Source organism: Mesitornis unicolor, unplaced genomic scaffold (assembly GCF_000695765.1).
Source record: "Mesitornis unicolor isolate BGI_N332 unplaced genomic scaffold, ASM69576v1 scaffold11785, whole genome shotgun sequence".
In the NCBI taxonomy this organism is placed as follows: Eukaryota; Metazoa; Chordata; class Aves; order Mesitornithiformes; family Mesitornithidae; genus Mesitornis; species Mesitornis unicolor.
This window is the reverse complement of record NW_010187521.1, coordinates 60,207-77,984: the sequence shown is the minus strand read 5'-3', so window position 1 is coordinate 77,984 and position 17,778 is coordinate 60,207. Positions and strand designations below refer to the sequence as shown.

General features: G+C 41.2%; 1 protein-coding gene across 1 annotated transcript in view; it reads right to left on the bottom strand.

Annotated features, from left to right (window-relative positions):
• Nucleotides 1-1,473: 1,473 nt before the first annotated feature.
• SVEP1 (sushi, von Willebrand factor type A, EGF and pentraxin domain containing 1) overlaps nt 1,474-17,778 on the bottom strand; it is a gene marked incomplete at its 5' end in the record, with an annotated part of 73,645 nt that continues 57,340 nt past the window's right edge. The window contains 7 exons of the mRNA XM_010185477.1: nt 1,474-1,504; nt 3,396-3,489; nt 6,033-6,128; nt 8,576-8,671; nt 13,206-13,376; nt 14,227-14,403; nt 15,859-16,032. Coding sequence (XP_010183779.1) covers nt 1,474-1,504; nt 3,396-3,489; nt 6,033-6,128; nt 8,576-8,671; nt 13,206-13,376; nt 14,227-14,403; nt 15,859-16,032 — 839 coding nt within the window. The remainder of the gene's footprint in view (nt 1,505-3,395; nt 3,490-6,032; nt 6,129-8,575; nt 8,672-13,205; nt 13,377-14,226; nt 14,404-15,858; nt 16,033-17,778) is intronic.

Genomic DNA, 17,778 nt, shown 5'->3' with positions numbered 1-17,778 from the left:
ATGCTACAGAAAGTAAAATTTCTTTCTCCTTCTTTCCCAGTGCTGACTTCAAGTCAGGCTTTTCTATCATTACTGGGAAAAATGGAGCTTCTGGTCAATGACTCTTAGGCTCTCACTCTTAACATCTTCTTTCATAGATCAGACCTTTTACTAACTGACAATAATTACCAAACATTTGACATCAAAAAATGCATGTGATATCCACTTTGTATTTTCACATTGCTTAACCACAGGTAAATCCTAGCATCAAAATTCATTAGAGCATGACTTAACAATGGCATTCAGGTGTGCGTTATCCTCAGATGCAATGGGATCAACAGTGTGAGAATGAGAAATCTGACAGCATGTGTGCTTTCAGTATTTCTCACTCAGCTGAGCATTTCTGCCTGTATGCGTACTCAAGAGAGGCCTTTTCCAGTTCTCTGATGGTTCTGTATAACATAAATACAACCTTTCTGTAAGCAAATAGCAGAGTTTCACTGTAAACACAACTGGTGCCTTCTCTTTCTATCTTAAGGGCAGCCAAATTTTGGGACCCAAACCCCATGTATCAAAGCATTCACCTGGCACACAGCTGCTAGACATGTTTTTCATAATTTACACAGGAAAGGGGTGCTGGTTACAGGCAGGAGGTGAGTCCCGTGGCAAGTGGGAAGCACAAGTTTCAGTGATCTGCCTGCTTCCCATTGCTGGATCCTGGATTATCCAGCCTCAGAGCTACTCCTGAACTGCCTGTAAGCCAAAAAGCCTCAAAGGCTCTCGTTGGCTAGACTTGGTCCATCTTTCTCTGAATGACATCTCTCATCTCTTTTTTGGGTATTTTACCAATACATCTCAGGTAAAACTCATGCCAATGCCTTCCATTAAGTCACTTTCCAATGACGTTAATGTCACATAATATACAATACAGAATCTTCTTCTTATGCCCACCCCAAAGTGTGGTTACAACACTGACTTCACCACATGTACTTCTAATTTACATCAACATGAGTTCAGAAACAAGCCCAATGCAAAGTTTAGTGGCTCAGTTAGCCTTGTGTAACTATTCTTGACTGCTGAGTTGCTAGACAGCAGTATGCTTTGGCAGAGAGTAAGCAGAATTGCCACATTCAGTTCAATCATGGTTGGCAGTATAGTATGGTTTAATTAGCTTACTGTATGTCGGAAATGGGAGGGGCTTCACTGTACACAACTACTTCCTCAGTGGGCAGTAGGAATCTTTACATTTGTATATGTATGTGTGTATGGTTTGTGTGTAGCAGCATACATTTGATAATAGTTTTGTAAATGAAAAATACAGAGGATTTCTTTAAAAATGGAAAGGTATAGTAAAAATGTATCACAAAATACAATACAAAACAAGGGAGCTGGGGGGCAAGGGACGCAATGAAGTTGATTTACAATGCATTAGATTCCAAGCCCTGGTGCCTAGGCTGAAGAAAGGTATCTGAACGTAGAACTGCTGCTCTGATGTTAAAAGGGGTAGAATCCAGTCTTCCGTTTCCTGCATTAGAAAAAACAAACAAAATAAAGTCAGTGTTGTACTGAACATGCCAACCAAGACCAACAATGAGGCACAAGAGAATGGTGTCTGAAAGTATACCAGTGATTAGACGGCCTTAGATCAAGATGGCATATTGAGAGGGAAGGATGGTGGGTGGGGGGAATAGAGATGTCTGGCATTTAATGTAAGTGATCACAGAGTGGTTTGGAGCTAATCTTGTCCTGGATGCTGACAAAAAACTTTTAGCCCTTTCAGCTTCCCCTTGTGTCTTCCCAGTGTTTCAGTTCCCTGAAGTTCATCCCTCCCAGTTCTGAGTGAGAAACTTCCTCTCAAACAGCTCTTGAAGGGACGACCTGGTAGACGACAAGCCTGTATGGCTAATGAACCACCTTCTCTCAGACTTTGCAATGCTGCACAGAGCTGTGGAATTGGAAAAAAACACAACAAACTAACAAGAAGAGTCCAGTTTGGTAATACCCTGAAACTTTGCTTTGCCTCAGAGATAAACTCCGTAGTTTTTAGCTGCTAAATCCACTGGATTTCGACTTCCCTACTTCATGTCCTAAATGCAAATTCTATCAGACTTTAGATGTGTAGCTTTCAGTGTAAAGCTGGATACTGTTTGTTGGCAGTACCTTTAAGCTGCTTCACTTAGGCATATATAATCACAACTAACAAATGAAAACTGTTCATTTTGGACAATGTAATTTCTCAAACAAGCATCTTTACTGTAGCTTTAAGATACAAAGTATATCAGAGAGACAGGGAGGAAAGTATGTCATCACCCATCCAGAAAGAAGAATGGAAAAAATATCCTATGTCACAGGCTTTGTCTGCGTCTCAGAGAAAAATATGAATACTAAGCTGTTATTTATTTAGGTCTCCAGGATAATGACCAAAGTGTTCAGGAGTCTGTGTGAGTTGGGGTATAAATATTTTCTCTGACATGTGTTTTTCGGTCCTTATTAATATTCCACGCAGGGAGCAGGAGAACTCATGCTGCATATCTTGTTGTTGTTATATCTGATTCCTGTCTGCAACATCATTATCATTCCACCTGCCTTCCCTCTTCAGGGTTGTAAATGGCTCTTAATGGTAGCATGAAATAAAACAGCTTTCCAAAGAAAAACTGAGTCTGTTCAGACTGTCCTGAAAGCCAAACACTCAAACTTCACAAATTGACTTTAAAAAACAAAGCTACAATTAAGACTTGTAAATGCTGCCTTATATGGTGATAGGACTCACTGACTGGAAAACCTGGTCTGCTATTGGCCCCATTAGACAGGAACTGGCAAACCAAAACACACGAACTGGTAAAACTGTATAAGAGAGCACACGTGAACCAGATCCAAGTGCAGTCCTTGGGGCTCTTGATACAGAGACTGCACTACCAGGTGACTTGAACGGGGACTTGACTCAGAGTGTTGTACTCTTTAAATGGTTACACTACTCAACATTAGGTGTAAGAAGAGCTGCTCTTTATAGTATTTGTTGCATGACCCTAGACTTGAACCTGGACCCAGCTGAGGTACATACATTTCAAAATGAACACGTGTACATGCAGGCCACCCAAATTTACTGAAGAACATTCTGTATTACATCACATTTCAATTTATACCATTAAAAATAAGGGTAAAACTTGCTGGTTTGGCTGTCTGCTTACATGTAAATGTACCATTTCCTGAGTTTTCCAGAAGTCTGGCAATCATTTTGCAGAGTATTCTCTAATGTCTTCCCAGATTGCCCATAAATCATGAGCCATCCAATGATCATTGATTTACAGGATCTAGAGATGCTCAAAATGTGCAAAATCAATTGCACATTCTTCAGATACAGAGTTCAGTAGGGTGTGATTCAGCAAGGCCATGTGACAGTGCTCAGCAACACTTACCTAGAACAGTCGTGTCCAGTCCATGATGAGAGACAATAGCATCGATTTGGTCGTATGCACTTGCCACCATTTAAGCAAGGCAACTGGCAAATGGCTGCATACAAATACACATACAAAGAGCTGCGTTAATGAGCACACTCACAAAAGCTGATAAAGGAGCAGGGCACTGAAAATCCAGTCTGCATTATTCTGTTAAGACTGGGCTACTCTCAAAACTACAACATTAAGCATCAGCTGTGAGTCTGTTGTGAAAGATGGTTTGCTCTGGAAAAGGCAGCCTTAGAAGCACATCTCTGCTGATGTGTGATGACAGCTGAACAGTAGCCAGGACAAGCAGACATCAGATGTAGTAAAAATGTATAGAAAGAGGCAGTATAAACAGATAAAGGTAAGAAAGCCATTTACAGATCAACAGTAGACAAGGAGTAAGACTTCACACAATAGCACCTGTATGGAGACAAGGCAAGGAAGCAGAGAATGACAGCGAGTTTCTGGAAGACACTGGATATCCATAAGAGCTGTGACTAGGTCGTACAGGGCATTTGAATTAAAGAACAAACACTATCCTGCCTGGTCTGGTCAATGCTGGGCCAGCTGTGAAATGGCTGCAACTGTTTTTGTGTGACAGCCTAACCCAAGGATATCCAGTAATGAAACAAAAGTTAAAGCTTCAAGTCTTCCTGCCAGTTTTGAGACTGGAAGATAAAGCACTACGCAATTTACAGAACAGATCTAGAGAAACACTTAATAATGTCCTTCAAATGCAGACATTTATATCATAGGAAAGCTGAAAGATGTTTCGTCTTTTAAGCAGATAATGCCGTATCTAGAGGACAGACCTACACTGAGGACAAATGTTGTGTAGTATTTCTGCAAACACTGATTAAAATGGAGTAACAGGAAATGGAAATGAGTAATCAGGGGAATGCAAAAGGAGATGGAAATACACTACTCTGATTCCTCTGGGCCAAACCATGAACAAACAATGGCAGGAGGTTATAGAAATGGACCATCCCTGTCCAATTAAGTGCACCAAGTTTGTCATGTTGAAAATGACTTCTAATTCTGGAATGAAGCATATGAAAGAAACATCTTTAGCTCTCACTTTATGCATATAATTCTTACTGCGAGACCAGCAGTTAATCCAAAGATTTCTCATTACACTTTGCCAAGGCAAAATGTAAAGACTAGTATGGAAAATGAGAAGTGGTTTAATGACTTCACATGCAGTGATTATGAGCTGTTATGAAAGGATATTGCCAGAGATGCAGTTGCCCACTAGACTTTTTTCTTTGGCTACTGAAAAGCAAGTCAGCCTGAACAGATTTGACTTGCTGGCCCAAAAGTGAAAAAGCCACCTATCCTCCTCAGCCACAAAGTTTGTGAAATATGAAAGGAAGCATTACGTGCTGGGCAAGTGTCCCTTCAAAATACAGTAGTTCTGAGATAAAATGTTCACTTTGGGATTTCAATTTGCTGAAGGAAGGAGGGGTTTGCAGTGTGTCACACAGCTTATACCCCAGACTCACTATTCTTATCAGTTGAGTCAATAATATGAACATTCATTAACAAAAGCACAAATTCCTCCTCCAGTTTGCCTGATTGGTCACTTCAAAGTCTTGCAGGAAGGCAAAACAGGGCTTTCATGCTAAAGGCCTGTTAACAATCAGTTAAGGTGCACTTGCACCTTATATACAATGAATAAACTGCAAAATAATCTCAAAAAATAGTTAACATTTCTTAGTGACTGACATTTAATAATGACTGAAAAATATTTCAATGATCACTCAATTGCTATGAATTTTACTGGCTATTTCCACAGGGTGAAGCCTTTCAAAAACTGACATTTGTTTAGTCTAGATGTAGAACCATATATCTCAAACTTGGTTCCAAATATTAGCCCTAATTGCAAATCAGCTTCACTGGAAACAAGCTGACTTGCCAGTACATGGGTTTTGAGCCCAGAATCACTCCCTTCAGTACCACTCATTATTTTGGTGTGCTAAATGCCTGTCAGCTATGGTTAGGTACAAGCAAGAGGTCTAGTAAAATGCAGTGCATGTTAAATTTGGTCAGAGAACTTAGATGAAATGTAAGGTACACATCCATATAAGGTACTACGTACCCATTAAACTCAACTATCCTTAAACAAATTCTTGCTTTGCTCTGCCCCCTTGCCTAGCTCAATACTCAGGCAGTGAGTGGGAATCCCCCAAACCAGAGAGCTACATGGTGAAATACCCCTGTAGCTTGTACCTGCAGCTTGTTTGTGAGTTTAATGGTGAACTGCATGTGCTGAAACTGAAGAGATTCTAACTCTTCTTGGAACAGACAGTCAAGTTTAGTGCTCTCTGTGGAAATCCTCTCTCCTCTGTGCTGCTTTTTTGCAGGAAGCACTCTTGTGAATGCTGCCTGCCTTTTTTGGGAACAAACTTTTCTGAGGATTTTAAAGACTCATCAGCGACTACTCTGAAAATAGTTTACAGCTGGGGACAGCAAATCCTCCAGGAATTTTATTGCAGGCCTGGGTTTTTCTGTGAGAAGTTTAGTAGCTCTATAGAGTCCTTAGTGAAGTGTGCTAAGTATTGACAGCAGTCACAAAAAGTGTGAAAAAAATGCAGGTGAAAGGAGTTTTACCTATATGGCAGCGTGATCCAGTCCATCCAGGGGGGCAGTCACACTGGTAAGGGGCGACACAGTGACCTCCATTGAGACACGGCAGAATGCATATCGCTGAGGAAAGAAGAGAACCAGCGAAAAGAATTATCTCCCATGAAAGCAAAGAGTAAAGTATACAAGAAAAGAACTTACGCTTATTTGGAAACTCTGCTATCCCTTAAAGTGTTTGCAAGTATTGGCAGGATCTACTCACAAGGCACAAGCAGCAAATAAGAATAGCATGGCAGCCAGAAACAAGGAGTGACAACAAGTAGACTGACTGGAGCAATTGCTAGAGTCCTTTAGGTGTCTGTAGTCTTTGTGCTCTCTATAAATGAGCAGGGGTGTTTGCTTGTTTCTCACATATAACATCCACAAACACTGACAACTTCTGTGACAGTGGCTTACAAAATCAGTTCGTACTTTAATTACAAAGAACTGGATTGTTTGTGGATTCTCTGCGATACCACAATGTAACATCCAAAACAAGTAAACTATATACTGCCCATAGAAAAGCACTTGGTCTGGGCTAGTGAAAACATGCTGAGACAGGTAAGACCACAAGCTTCCGATGGAAAGACAGCTTTGATACAAGGCATTTTGGGTGCACTAGGTTGACTGTGGCTGGAAGCTCTGGGGTAGAAATAACGCCGATACCAAGCAGCTGCCGATGGCCTCTGGACTGAGCATCAATCTTGTGTCATTAAATTAGTGTTGCTTTGCATGTTTTTTAGAGTGGTCAGGCTTCTCTCAGGAAGATGAATCTATCTTATTATCTGTGAAAAGTACTGTGAACTACAAAGTGATTAAATTCTGTCAGAGCTCTGTGGCCTCACCTGTGGCCTGATCCTGACAGATCAGTGCTCAGTGTTAGCACTCAAAAATTCCTTTGACTTCCAGAACAGTCCCTCAGTTCCAATGACTAAACCTATCTTTTCTGTTGATCGGTGCACATTGCTTGACAAGCAATGCTGCAAAACCAAAGTGGCACTAACCAATTGTGGGAATTCTTTTCCCTTCTCCTCACTACCTATGCCAAAGTAAAGGGAAAAAAAGAAAACAACAAAAAAACAGAGCTAGTGCCTGTTTATGCATGAAGTGATCTGCCTGGTCAGCTGTCTATTCATTTCCCTCACACAGGAAAACAGGATCTGAATTGGAACGACAGATCAAAACGACTTGGGGCATAACATTTTTCCTCTCGTCCTGAAGAATCCATTAAATATCATTACTAATGGTAAGATAAGGAAATAAATTGTAGCATACCAAACACAATTCTGCCAGACACAGGACTCAGTTCTCTTCTGCTGAAACAGTGAAGCATAAAGGCCTGAGTTTGCATGTCTGGCTATAGTGGTACCGACAGACACAGGAACAGCAAAAAAGGGGCTGTGTGAATGCACCACATAGGTGGAGCTTCAGTAAATGCAGAGGGACAAAACTTGCTGAACCTCTTCTCATCCTGTATCTACAGCTAATTTGGGCCACATGGAACTGCCACTTCCACACAGAAGACTTGAAATCTGCAGAGATTCAGAGATTCTGAAGGAATCCAGAGCACCATTTTAAGATGCGATACATCTACCTATCATATTTCTCTCCATGAACTACAGGAGGAGGTGTCACATCTTTTTGTATGTTTCCATGTATACTCAGAGCTAAGGACAGTGACACTGTCTCAGCTGCAGATGTTCTTGGACATGCTAAAGCTTTATGCCAGGACCATACTGAGTAATAAATACTTTTCCTCTCTATCCACATAGACCCATGCCTAACTACATGTACAGTAATCGGGCTTCTTATGCAGTAGCTATGCCAGCACGAAAGGGTCAGCCCTCTCAAATTCCTTGTGTTAAGATCACCAGTAAGACAACTGGGAAATGTGGCACAAACTGGCACCCTCAATGTAACCCAGGGAACCTCTGACACACCCAAGAGTCAGATGTGGCTCTTTTCAAACAGAGCAGATCCACTTCTCTAACTCAAAAGATCCAGGAGAAGCTAGCCCAGAATCTGTGGGCTACAGGTGTACAGATCAGGAAGGACAGCACGGAAAACATGACACAGTTGTATTATTTGGACATGAATTGATCAGGTTCATAATCATAGGCTGACAAAAAGGAAGCCAAGAAACAAATGCAGCCACCAGCAGAACACTCACATCTCTTCTGTTCTAACCCCTGTTCTTTCCCCAGAACTATCATGCACTGCTACTAGAAACAGACTTCGAAGAACTGAAGCAGGCTGTTTTTCAACCATAGTGAAAGAGCACCGGCAAACAAAATCACATCAATTAAAAAAGTGCTTGTTTTGGTTTGGATATGTCATGAGATGGTAATTTTTCTAGAGACAAGCAATCAGTTAGTCCTTTCTGCTCTCTTTAATTTGCCAAACAGAACAAAGTAATGATTTTCATGGTTTTGGCTCTTATGCTTTTAATTTTCTCACCTGGTCCACTGCAGTAAGTTCACGTGTCTTACCTACAACATCCTTAAAATTACACTTAGGGATAATATACATACGCTCTTCACAGAGACGACCCATCCAGCCATCTGGACACGAGCAGGCATTTGGTCGCTCACAGATGCCACCATTCTGACATGGGAACCGACAGACAGCTGAAAACAACAGAAATTCACAACAAAATCAAGATGCTTAATTACAAACTTAGTAATTCAGCATCTTGCATGGATCTTTGCCTTTGTAAAGTTTAAAGCAGAACAAATGTAGTGAAGTTCAGAAACATAACTTGACTTTGATTTCAAAGGCTGCATTGTTTTTTGGCTCTGTGTGTCTGACTAGGTAATGTAAGCAAATGCATCGGAACATTAAGATAACAAAAAATTGTCCATGGCAAGCATGAAAAATCAGACATTCTTAGCATAGTTGGGTAGACTATCTGGACAATGTTTCAAGGCTGACGCTATGCTTTATCTGTTTTTCCCCACTCATTTTTTATAAAACAAAACCAAAAAAACCCATCCCAAAGATTAGTGCCCATCTTTTTTTCTGTTCTAAATTAACTCTAAAATAAAATCAACCTTTCTTCTAACCTTGGTATGAAATACCAAGATAATGCTGCTTGGCATAATACAGGGTTTGCCAAAAGTAAGATTAAACACTGTGGTGGAACAATCAATTTTTATGGCGCTATCATCCAGCATAATGTGGAGTGACCAAGAAGGGTGCAGCAGTGGCACAGAGAAGTGTTTAGATGTGGAACCAGAAATGTCATTAAAAACCTCACTCAGCATTCATGCTGACTCGTGGTCCTTGGCTCATACATTGTTAGTAAGCACCTGATCATACAAGTGAGGAATTTGAAATGGACTCTATCATGCTAGCCCAAAATGTTGCCTGGACTGGACAGGCTTTGGACTGCATCACCATTTCTATGACACTGCACCGTATCTTAGCTAATGCATCCAGGGAAAGCAGGATTACTTTACAAAACTGTGTGGCAAGCTAAGTACAAACACATTAGACTCAAAGATGACTGGAGGAAGTACAATCCTTGTCATGCTGAGGTACATACTACATACAGATGATAAAAAATTGTGGCTTCGAGATGGTACTACAGAACAAATAAGTAATCAGACTAACTTCTCATTAGTGGTAGTTATGAACACAGAGTAACCTCAGGAAACTCAGTCTGAATTGTTAATTGCATCCTATCTTTAATTAGTTACTAGGTGAGCAGAATACGAATTTAGGCTTTGAAAGTGTTTCAGATGTTGTTCAATGTTAGTACTAAAAACAAACAGTGGTTTAGCACACTGAGACACTGTTCAGAACTGAGCTCCACACTGGAAAGAATGCACATCTCCCCCGATAAAAGTCAGACTTGAGTCATCCTCACAGCTAAGCCATGCCGAGCCGCAAGCTCCAGCTTGGAGTTCATTGAAATACAACCAAAGCTTTTGCCATTTTATTTTTCAGTCTCAAGACACTTCCCAACAAATGTCAGCTGATAATGAGAATGGGAAGAGACTTTAGGCCCTGGCAGGTTCACAGAAGTTGCAATACTTTAACAGGTATTTTGAACAATTTTTGTTGTAAAGATACCTAGGACTACGCAGACAGTTTGTCTCTGGGTGTTGACTAAAGCAGAACAGTGTGCCAACCAGATTTTCTTTGTGCAAGAAAAATTATGGAAGTTGAATCAAATACCTTTAAAAGCTTTTATGTGATCCACACCACTTACACGATATCCCATGAATGTATAATAGGATGGGAGGTAAAAGGTTTGTGTATAAATTATACCCCATGTAAAATTCAAAGCCCATGAATAATGGTCTCTGAAATGTATTTTCTCTCTCTGTCAAAGGAGAAGACGTGGATGTTTAATGTGTTACAGAAATCACTTCGGATGGCAACTCCATCCCACTCAGAGATCCAGGATCTCAGGCACAGATAGGCTTTTCCTGGATTACTGCCCAGGCCCTGGTTGTGAAAGTAAGAAACACAGTATAATTCCAAGGTGTACACTTGTTATACACCAATTTAGGCAGGCAGAGACTCTGTGTCTGTAGCTGTGGGGATCATTCTTCACTTGACAGATAAGACTACAGAAAGGGTTGCGGCAGGAAGTTAAGCTGGGATCTCATTCTCTTTTTTTTGCTACTGTAAAAGCAAGCAGGGCAAATGCAGTCCTGATGTACTGGGGAGAGAATGGGAACCATTAACTGTGACTTCAGTTTGTGGTAGCAGATCTCACTTCAATGGTATCCATCTTCATCTTTGAGACCTTGTGAATCCAAGCATGAGAGTTATCTCCACAGGACACAAAAGCAGTACATTGCTGCAAGGCACACATGGGTAAGAAGGGGAAAAAATATTCTGATAACTGTTCTCAGCTTTGCCAAAAAACTTTCCTGTGTTTGTAAGTGAAAAATTTCCTCCATGTCTTAGCTGCCTTCTTATAATACTCCTGTTTGCTAATGGGCTATGAAGTTTTTGGTCTGCAGCTCCACACTGCCTACTCCCAGTCAGTAAAGATCTGGGCACAGGGCAAACAGACAACACTGATTGTTAGAGCATTTCAGAGAGAAAAAGAATGGAGTCAGACAAGGTGTGTGCATCTGTAGAGCCTGCTGAGTCCTACAGGTGTTTAGGATCGGCAGATCCAGGATAATACTTCTCACCCCTGAAACTCAGATCAGAATCTGGGCTGCAACCTCTAACCAGCAGTGATTCAGTCAAGTGCAGCTAGAGTGAAAGCTCTCCCAAAGAAGCTAACAAAGTCTGCTTTTTAATTATAATATTTACGTTAACTAACTTGTTCAACCGGGTCAGAACGTTTCAAGCACATTAATAAGCAACTCACTGAGCCAAAAACAAGAAATACAGCATGAGTCATTACAAAGAGTGCTTTCATGTCACTTCTGATGTAGACCACAAAGGCTTGGGTCCTGTAGGCCTTTTGTTAGGCAAATCCCTCGAATGAATTATAAAGCAGTTTTGAAAGATTATTTTGACATTTGTCATGAAAACACAGGTCGATCCTCTCAGAAACACCTTTGGTCTTTTTTAGTTCCACTTTTACGTGAAAAGAGGGGGGAGGAAATTGTTATTCCTCTCCCTTAATACACAAAAAAGCAAGCTATTCTGCTTTGTTTTCCAGCACTACACCCTGATCATCTGTCCACCTCATCACTTAATTTTTTGAAATTATTTTCCTTAATACTTACACCTCTGAACAGTCCCAGTGGCCTCCATGGTGTTGCAAACAGGGTACACGTTTGACAGTGCTTTGCAGATCAGCACTTCCAGGTTGCTAGAAACCAGTGGCAAGAACCCCTCTTACCAGAAAACTACAACCTTTGGCAAAATTAGGGTTCTGTGTAACTAATAAATATTAAATAAGAACAAAAAGTAAAGCTGGTGATATTAAAGCAGCAGTTGAAGAGACGGAAGTGTTACAATCTGAAGAGAAAATATCCAAATAATTTTGCTAGTGAATTCTATCTTAGGTAGAATAGCTATTGTGCAGAGATCCCTTGAATTCTGTAGCCACCACAGTTTAGAAATAAATGACGAGATACTTGGCAAACTTTCAGAACGGGCTCAGTGCTTTGGGAGTATAAAGTTCTAACAAGACTTCTGGATACCCCTTGACATCTGAAGTAACTTGGGTGCTTTCACTGTAAATCTTCTCTTCTTCCTCATGGCAATGGCAAGCCACGGTCACATGACCAGGACAAACTTCTTTTTCAGGAACAGCTTCTGTATTCCCAAAATGTTAAGGACTTACAAGCCCACTTCTCTGGCTCTGAATCTCCTCAAAACGATCTGATGATCTGTGATTTTTAGACAAGGCAATTACAACTATCAGATACAGAATTCTAACAGAGTGCCTGCTTTCACAGAACAGGACAGCTCAGCTTGCCTAAGTCTTAACATTCATCATGTTTTGCTGACAGAATTCATTTTAAAAACCTGACAAGGAGATCCTGATTAGTCAGGCTTAGCACAGTATAGAATCCTTTGTCTCCAAAGGGCTTCTGACCTAAACAGATAGTGTCTGAGGAGGGAGGATGTGTTGTTGTTTCCATTTTTGACACAGAGAGCTGAGACTTGCAGGAGGAGAGGCAGATGTGACAGATTTGATATTCTAATGTTCACAGATGAGTGTTCTGACCTTTTTCCTTTTCTGTGGGGGTTCTCAAGGTTAGAGAATGGAGATGCTTGTGACTGGACACTGATGTGCATGAACGCTTTTTGTTTTTAATACTCACATTTCTAAAAAAAATTCCTAAGGCTGAGTTTGTAGTATGGCTGCTGTTACACCATCAGAGATACGACTTCAGGGTGCTGCTAATTCACTGCTCTATAGCTAGTCAGCAGCAGAAGGCTAGGTCAGGCTTCTGATACAGCAATGGCAGATGGCACGGTCTCTTCCATCAAAGCCCTGTGACCCTGGAACCCTTTTGCTAAGTTTTCTTTGGCTTTAAGTTAGTGCTTGAAGATGATTATATCTGTTTTTAACTGTTGAGTTAAAAACACTAAATCAGGGCACTTGAAATGCCTTGGGTGAAACTATGACTTCACTGAAACTAGCAAAATTTTCACTTCTTTTTTTATTGCAGCTAGGATGACACCTCTGTGCTTATGGCAAGGTAAGATGTGCTTCTGTTCATAAAAAAGACTTACCTTTGCAGGTAGGTGGTGTTGTCCATGTTCCATTTTCTAAGCAAATGCTCCGCAGGGGCCCCTCCAGCATGTACCCGCTGTAGCATGAATAGGTGATCATGTCTCCATACTGATAGAAGCTACCATGAATCAGAGCATTCTTTGTGTGAGCTGGGGGCCCGCAAGATATCTCTAAACAAAAGAAATCACCCAGAGGCTGGTGAGCTGCAATGACTACAACGATACTGTAGCTAACCCTGGACACACAGTGCTTTGCAAAATAACACCGGAGGTGCCAGCGAGACACTTCTGACGGAAATCATTAAGTAGGACTTCTTCATGGTGCAGACACTGACAGGTAAAACCTGCATGTACACTCAGTGAGCAGGGAGATGGACAGCAACAGCAGTTTGAGGTAATGCAACAACGGCTGTATCCACTATATAGACCAGAAACTTACAGATGGTCCCAGGACATACATGAGACAGGGTTTGTAGAGTGAGGTGATGTCATTGTCTGAAACGAACAATATTGCCTGAAAGAAGCTAAAAAGCTTTTCAGACACTACATCTTCTGTCAGCGTCTACAATAAAACACAGCACCTCTCCCTCGTCTCATGACCCATACATAATGTCACAGGAATAATTCTCAGAATATTTAGGGTATACAACAACCAATTTCAGTGGCAGTGCTTGCAAAAGGTTAATTGAGAAGAAAATGACTGCAGGGTCTAGTAGGTAGTAGGGTGAGTGCTCTTGGGATATCAACCTACACAGACATACTCTGAATCCTGTTAAAGAAACAACTTCATTAGAAAGAAAGAAGAAATAGTTCTGCTGTAGAGCTTCTCAGGTCACCTTTACGTGCCTGAATCTCTTGGAGCAACCCACCTCTCCAAATGGCAATAGCAGACTAAAGCTCTCTACTTCCAGAATATTTGCATCTGGGTAGAGAGTTTTGCTGACACATCTGTGCTGTCACACTCCTGTGTGATACAGCTGTGGTCACCAAGCCCCTGGGGAACTGTACCTCATATACTTACTTTCACACTTGGCAGTTGCGGGAGTCCAGGTCTCATCAGCATTACAGGTGATCACAGACTGCCCTTTCAGCTGGTAGCCTTCCCTGCACCTGATGGATACGTTCTGACCAACATAAAAGTCCACCTCGGACAGAAGGGCGTTCTCTGGGATTACGAAAGGCACAGGACAAGGGTTTGCTGTTCAGAGAAAGAGTGAAAGGGAAAAGGAGAAGGAAAGAAAGATAAATGGAAGGAAGGGATTACTTTAGAATAGTTTCTGCAAATTCCGAAATTAATTCATATGAAAAACAATAAAAATGGATGCTGCACACAAGTCTAATTTGTAATTTGGTGTAGCGTTATGAGATTTGGGTCATAAAATAATAATAAAAGACTTCATGTTCTGCTGTCACATGGCTTGCTACCATACTCTACTGATGCCAGTAGCAGACGTACTAAGGATTTAAGTGGGGAATACTCTACTTTTTACTATACCATAACCTACTACAAGAAAGAGCCAGACCTATCATCTCTCTTGTTCTGAGGGGCTGGACAATGAAAAGCAGCAAAAATCCTGCTGTTTAGGCAGAGAATTATAATAATATTAATTAGAGTTTAGAGTTTCTCTCACAGTCTTACTTATTGCTGGCTGTAGGCTTGCTGAGCTATTTCTGCATGGTCCATTGATCTCATCATGAATGTGGAAAAGGCTGGACTCTATATACAGCAGAGACTGATGCCAGTTTCCTGACACTAAAATCCTGTGAGTCCTTTGTAATACGAAAATTAAATATCTCAATTAGCCACCCTAAGACTACAGTAGATCTTAATATTTGTTAGATGCATACAGCAACAGGGAAGGCTGTTGTGCGTGTGCATGCACAGCGCACATGTGTGTAAGGTGCTATATCACACAATAATTTATACAGCCATTAAGTCAAAACTCCTTCTGAAAGCAGGGCCAACTAGGTCAGAGGTTGCTCTGCGACTTGATGAGCTGAAATTTGTGTACCTCCAAGGATGGAGATTTCATGTCCTCTCTGGGTCTCTGATTCTGTGTTTGACTGCTATGACAGTGAAAAGTTTATCCAAATACTCAACTGGAATTTCCTTTGTTGCAACTTGTGCACTGCCTCTCATCCTACCACTGTGCACTTCTGAGAAGAGCCTGACTCATTTTTCTTTTTGCCCTCCCAATAGTCAATTGTAGACAACAAGAAAGGCTCCCTTTTGGCTTCTCCTCCCAAACTTTACTCTCACTTGCTCCTCATGTATCAAGTGCTTGACTACAATTGACTCCATTTTATGTCAGCTTTCCAACTAAAGGGAGCCATGCAGAACACAGCTTGTTCTTTTACTGTCACAACCAACCACTCAGACAAGTTAACGCTTTAACATGTCTCAGTAACTGCTCCCTTCGTTCCTCTGTAAAAATGGGATGTGCACCAACAAATCTTCCAAGGTAGGTCAAACCAATTTTTAAAACTACAAGTGACAAATTCGGCTCATGGCCACTCCAGAAGAAAATTACAGTACATTTCCACAAAGATCTGCAGAAGTTGTTCTCATTAACTATCAGTTTAAATGAAGGGCAGCCTAGCCTTTAGTGCTAACAAACTGAAACCACTTTTTCATTACAAATCAAAAACACACGTTTACAGAGAGGCAAGGGATTACTCCATCTTCCATCTCTTGAGCACTCTGCTTCAGGTTTCCCTTCCAAGTTGTATCCTCTCTCACAGAAATACAATATTGTACTCCCAACTGTATTGTTTTCATAAATTGCCTTCCCATTCAGTAAGGAAACTGGAACTGTGCATCTGGTCTCTGCAAAGGAAGAGCTCTCATTAATTCAGCTTGATATTAGACCTGGACTCCTAACAACTTCCTGAACTGTTTAAAATACCAGCCACTGACTAATACAGCATGAAGAGCATTGAGGGAGAGTTCAGTAGCCTTGGGAAAGAACCGTAGCCAAGCTAGGGCAGCAGCTCCTCCCAGTGTTGGAGGAAAGCCACAGCCACGTGTTTTTCAGGTCAGCAAAACATTGCAGTGCTGGGGAGGAAAGGACACATTTGTGACTTCATATTGAGGTCAGTGGAGCACAACATGGAAATTGTTCTTTCTTGTCACTAAGAGATACTCCAGAAACTTGCAGCCCTTTGCACCTTCCTTTTCACCAGACAAGAAATACCAGATAAGATGCAGGATGGGTTTGGTGCAAGATGCTGACGCTTACATTACTAATTGCTCCTCTAAAGATTCTCAGCTGTGTTTCTGAAGCCAGCAAGCAGACAGTCCAAGATTTTCCTAGGCGGTTTGTATAATGGGATGACTGAAGATTAAACTATCAGACATACATGGGCATCACGCAAGAAGAGAAGAGTTGGTGAACTGGCTGTGCTCAACCTTGTTCAAGATGATCTTCTGGTATATGTTCAGCACTGCTGTGTGTGACTTTTCCTAGGTGTCTGGCTAGGTACTAGAGACCTCCTTTCTGATGTGGATGTCCGCTATCAACTTTCCATGTTATTACAGTAAGGTCTGCAAGGCATTAGGGCATTGTAAGTGACCTATGCATTGTGTGGTTGTCCAATATTGCATCTGATGGTCCCTAGCCCTCATGCAGTTGTCATGACAGGAACCTAACACTTGCCTTGAGTAGATCATTATCTGTCTTACTTTTGATGAAGCTGTCACAGCATGCTGATCTCCTCTGAATCTGTGAGTGCAGCTGAGTGTGGAGACATCACCATGTCAGCTCAATGTAAGAATGCCAGGAGCAACTACGACAAGCAGGCAGGACGCTGTGTCTAGGGTCTAGCTTGGGAGACCTGAAGTATATGCAGGAGGGACAAGAACAGCTTGAAAGGGAGTGTGATGGGCAAGAAATGAACTAGTGTGTTTCTGAGAGGGAAGGAAAAATGTGAAACCCAGACTTAATATTTTCATGGCAAAGAGTCCAGGAATGGAGAACACTCATACTTAAAAGTTAATGATACTGCAATTTAGTAAGCTTCTATATGCTTTACATTTTGAACAGTCATCCAACAATACTGGCTCCCTGTTCAAACTTGGGATCTTAAGGTTTTTTTCTTTTTTTTTTTTGTGTTGACAGCCTTGCTTCCACCCACTACTTCCCATTTCATATGACACAGACAGTTATTGCTCTACACTTTTTCTGCTTTGTGGCATGAGCAACATGCTTCTGAGGGAGCCCCTGAAAGCAGTGATTTGGAAAATAGTACACATCATGCATTCATTGCGTTTGTTCATGTGAGAAGTGTGGAGGTTAACGGCTGAACTGTTAAGATTGTCCCTGAGGCTCAAAGTTCAGAAAAAGAATATCAACTTAATAATTGACTACAGAAGGCCACTGGGAGAAAAGTCACTTATCCTCACAGACCATCACCTTTTGTTAGGGGTTTGATTTTCTGAGATGGCAAGTAACCTCAATTCTCATTAAGCTTGTTAAACAGCAGATTTAATCCTTAGGGAAAAAAATTATGTCTAAGCTCCTTCTGGCTTGGTAATAGACAGTGCTCCTTGTGACATATTTCATTTTTCAGGCAC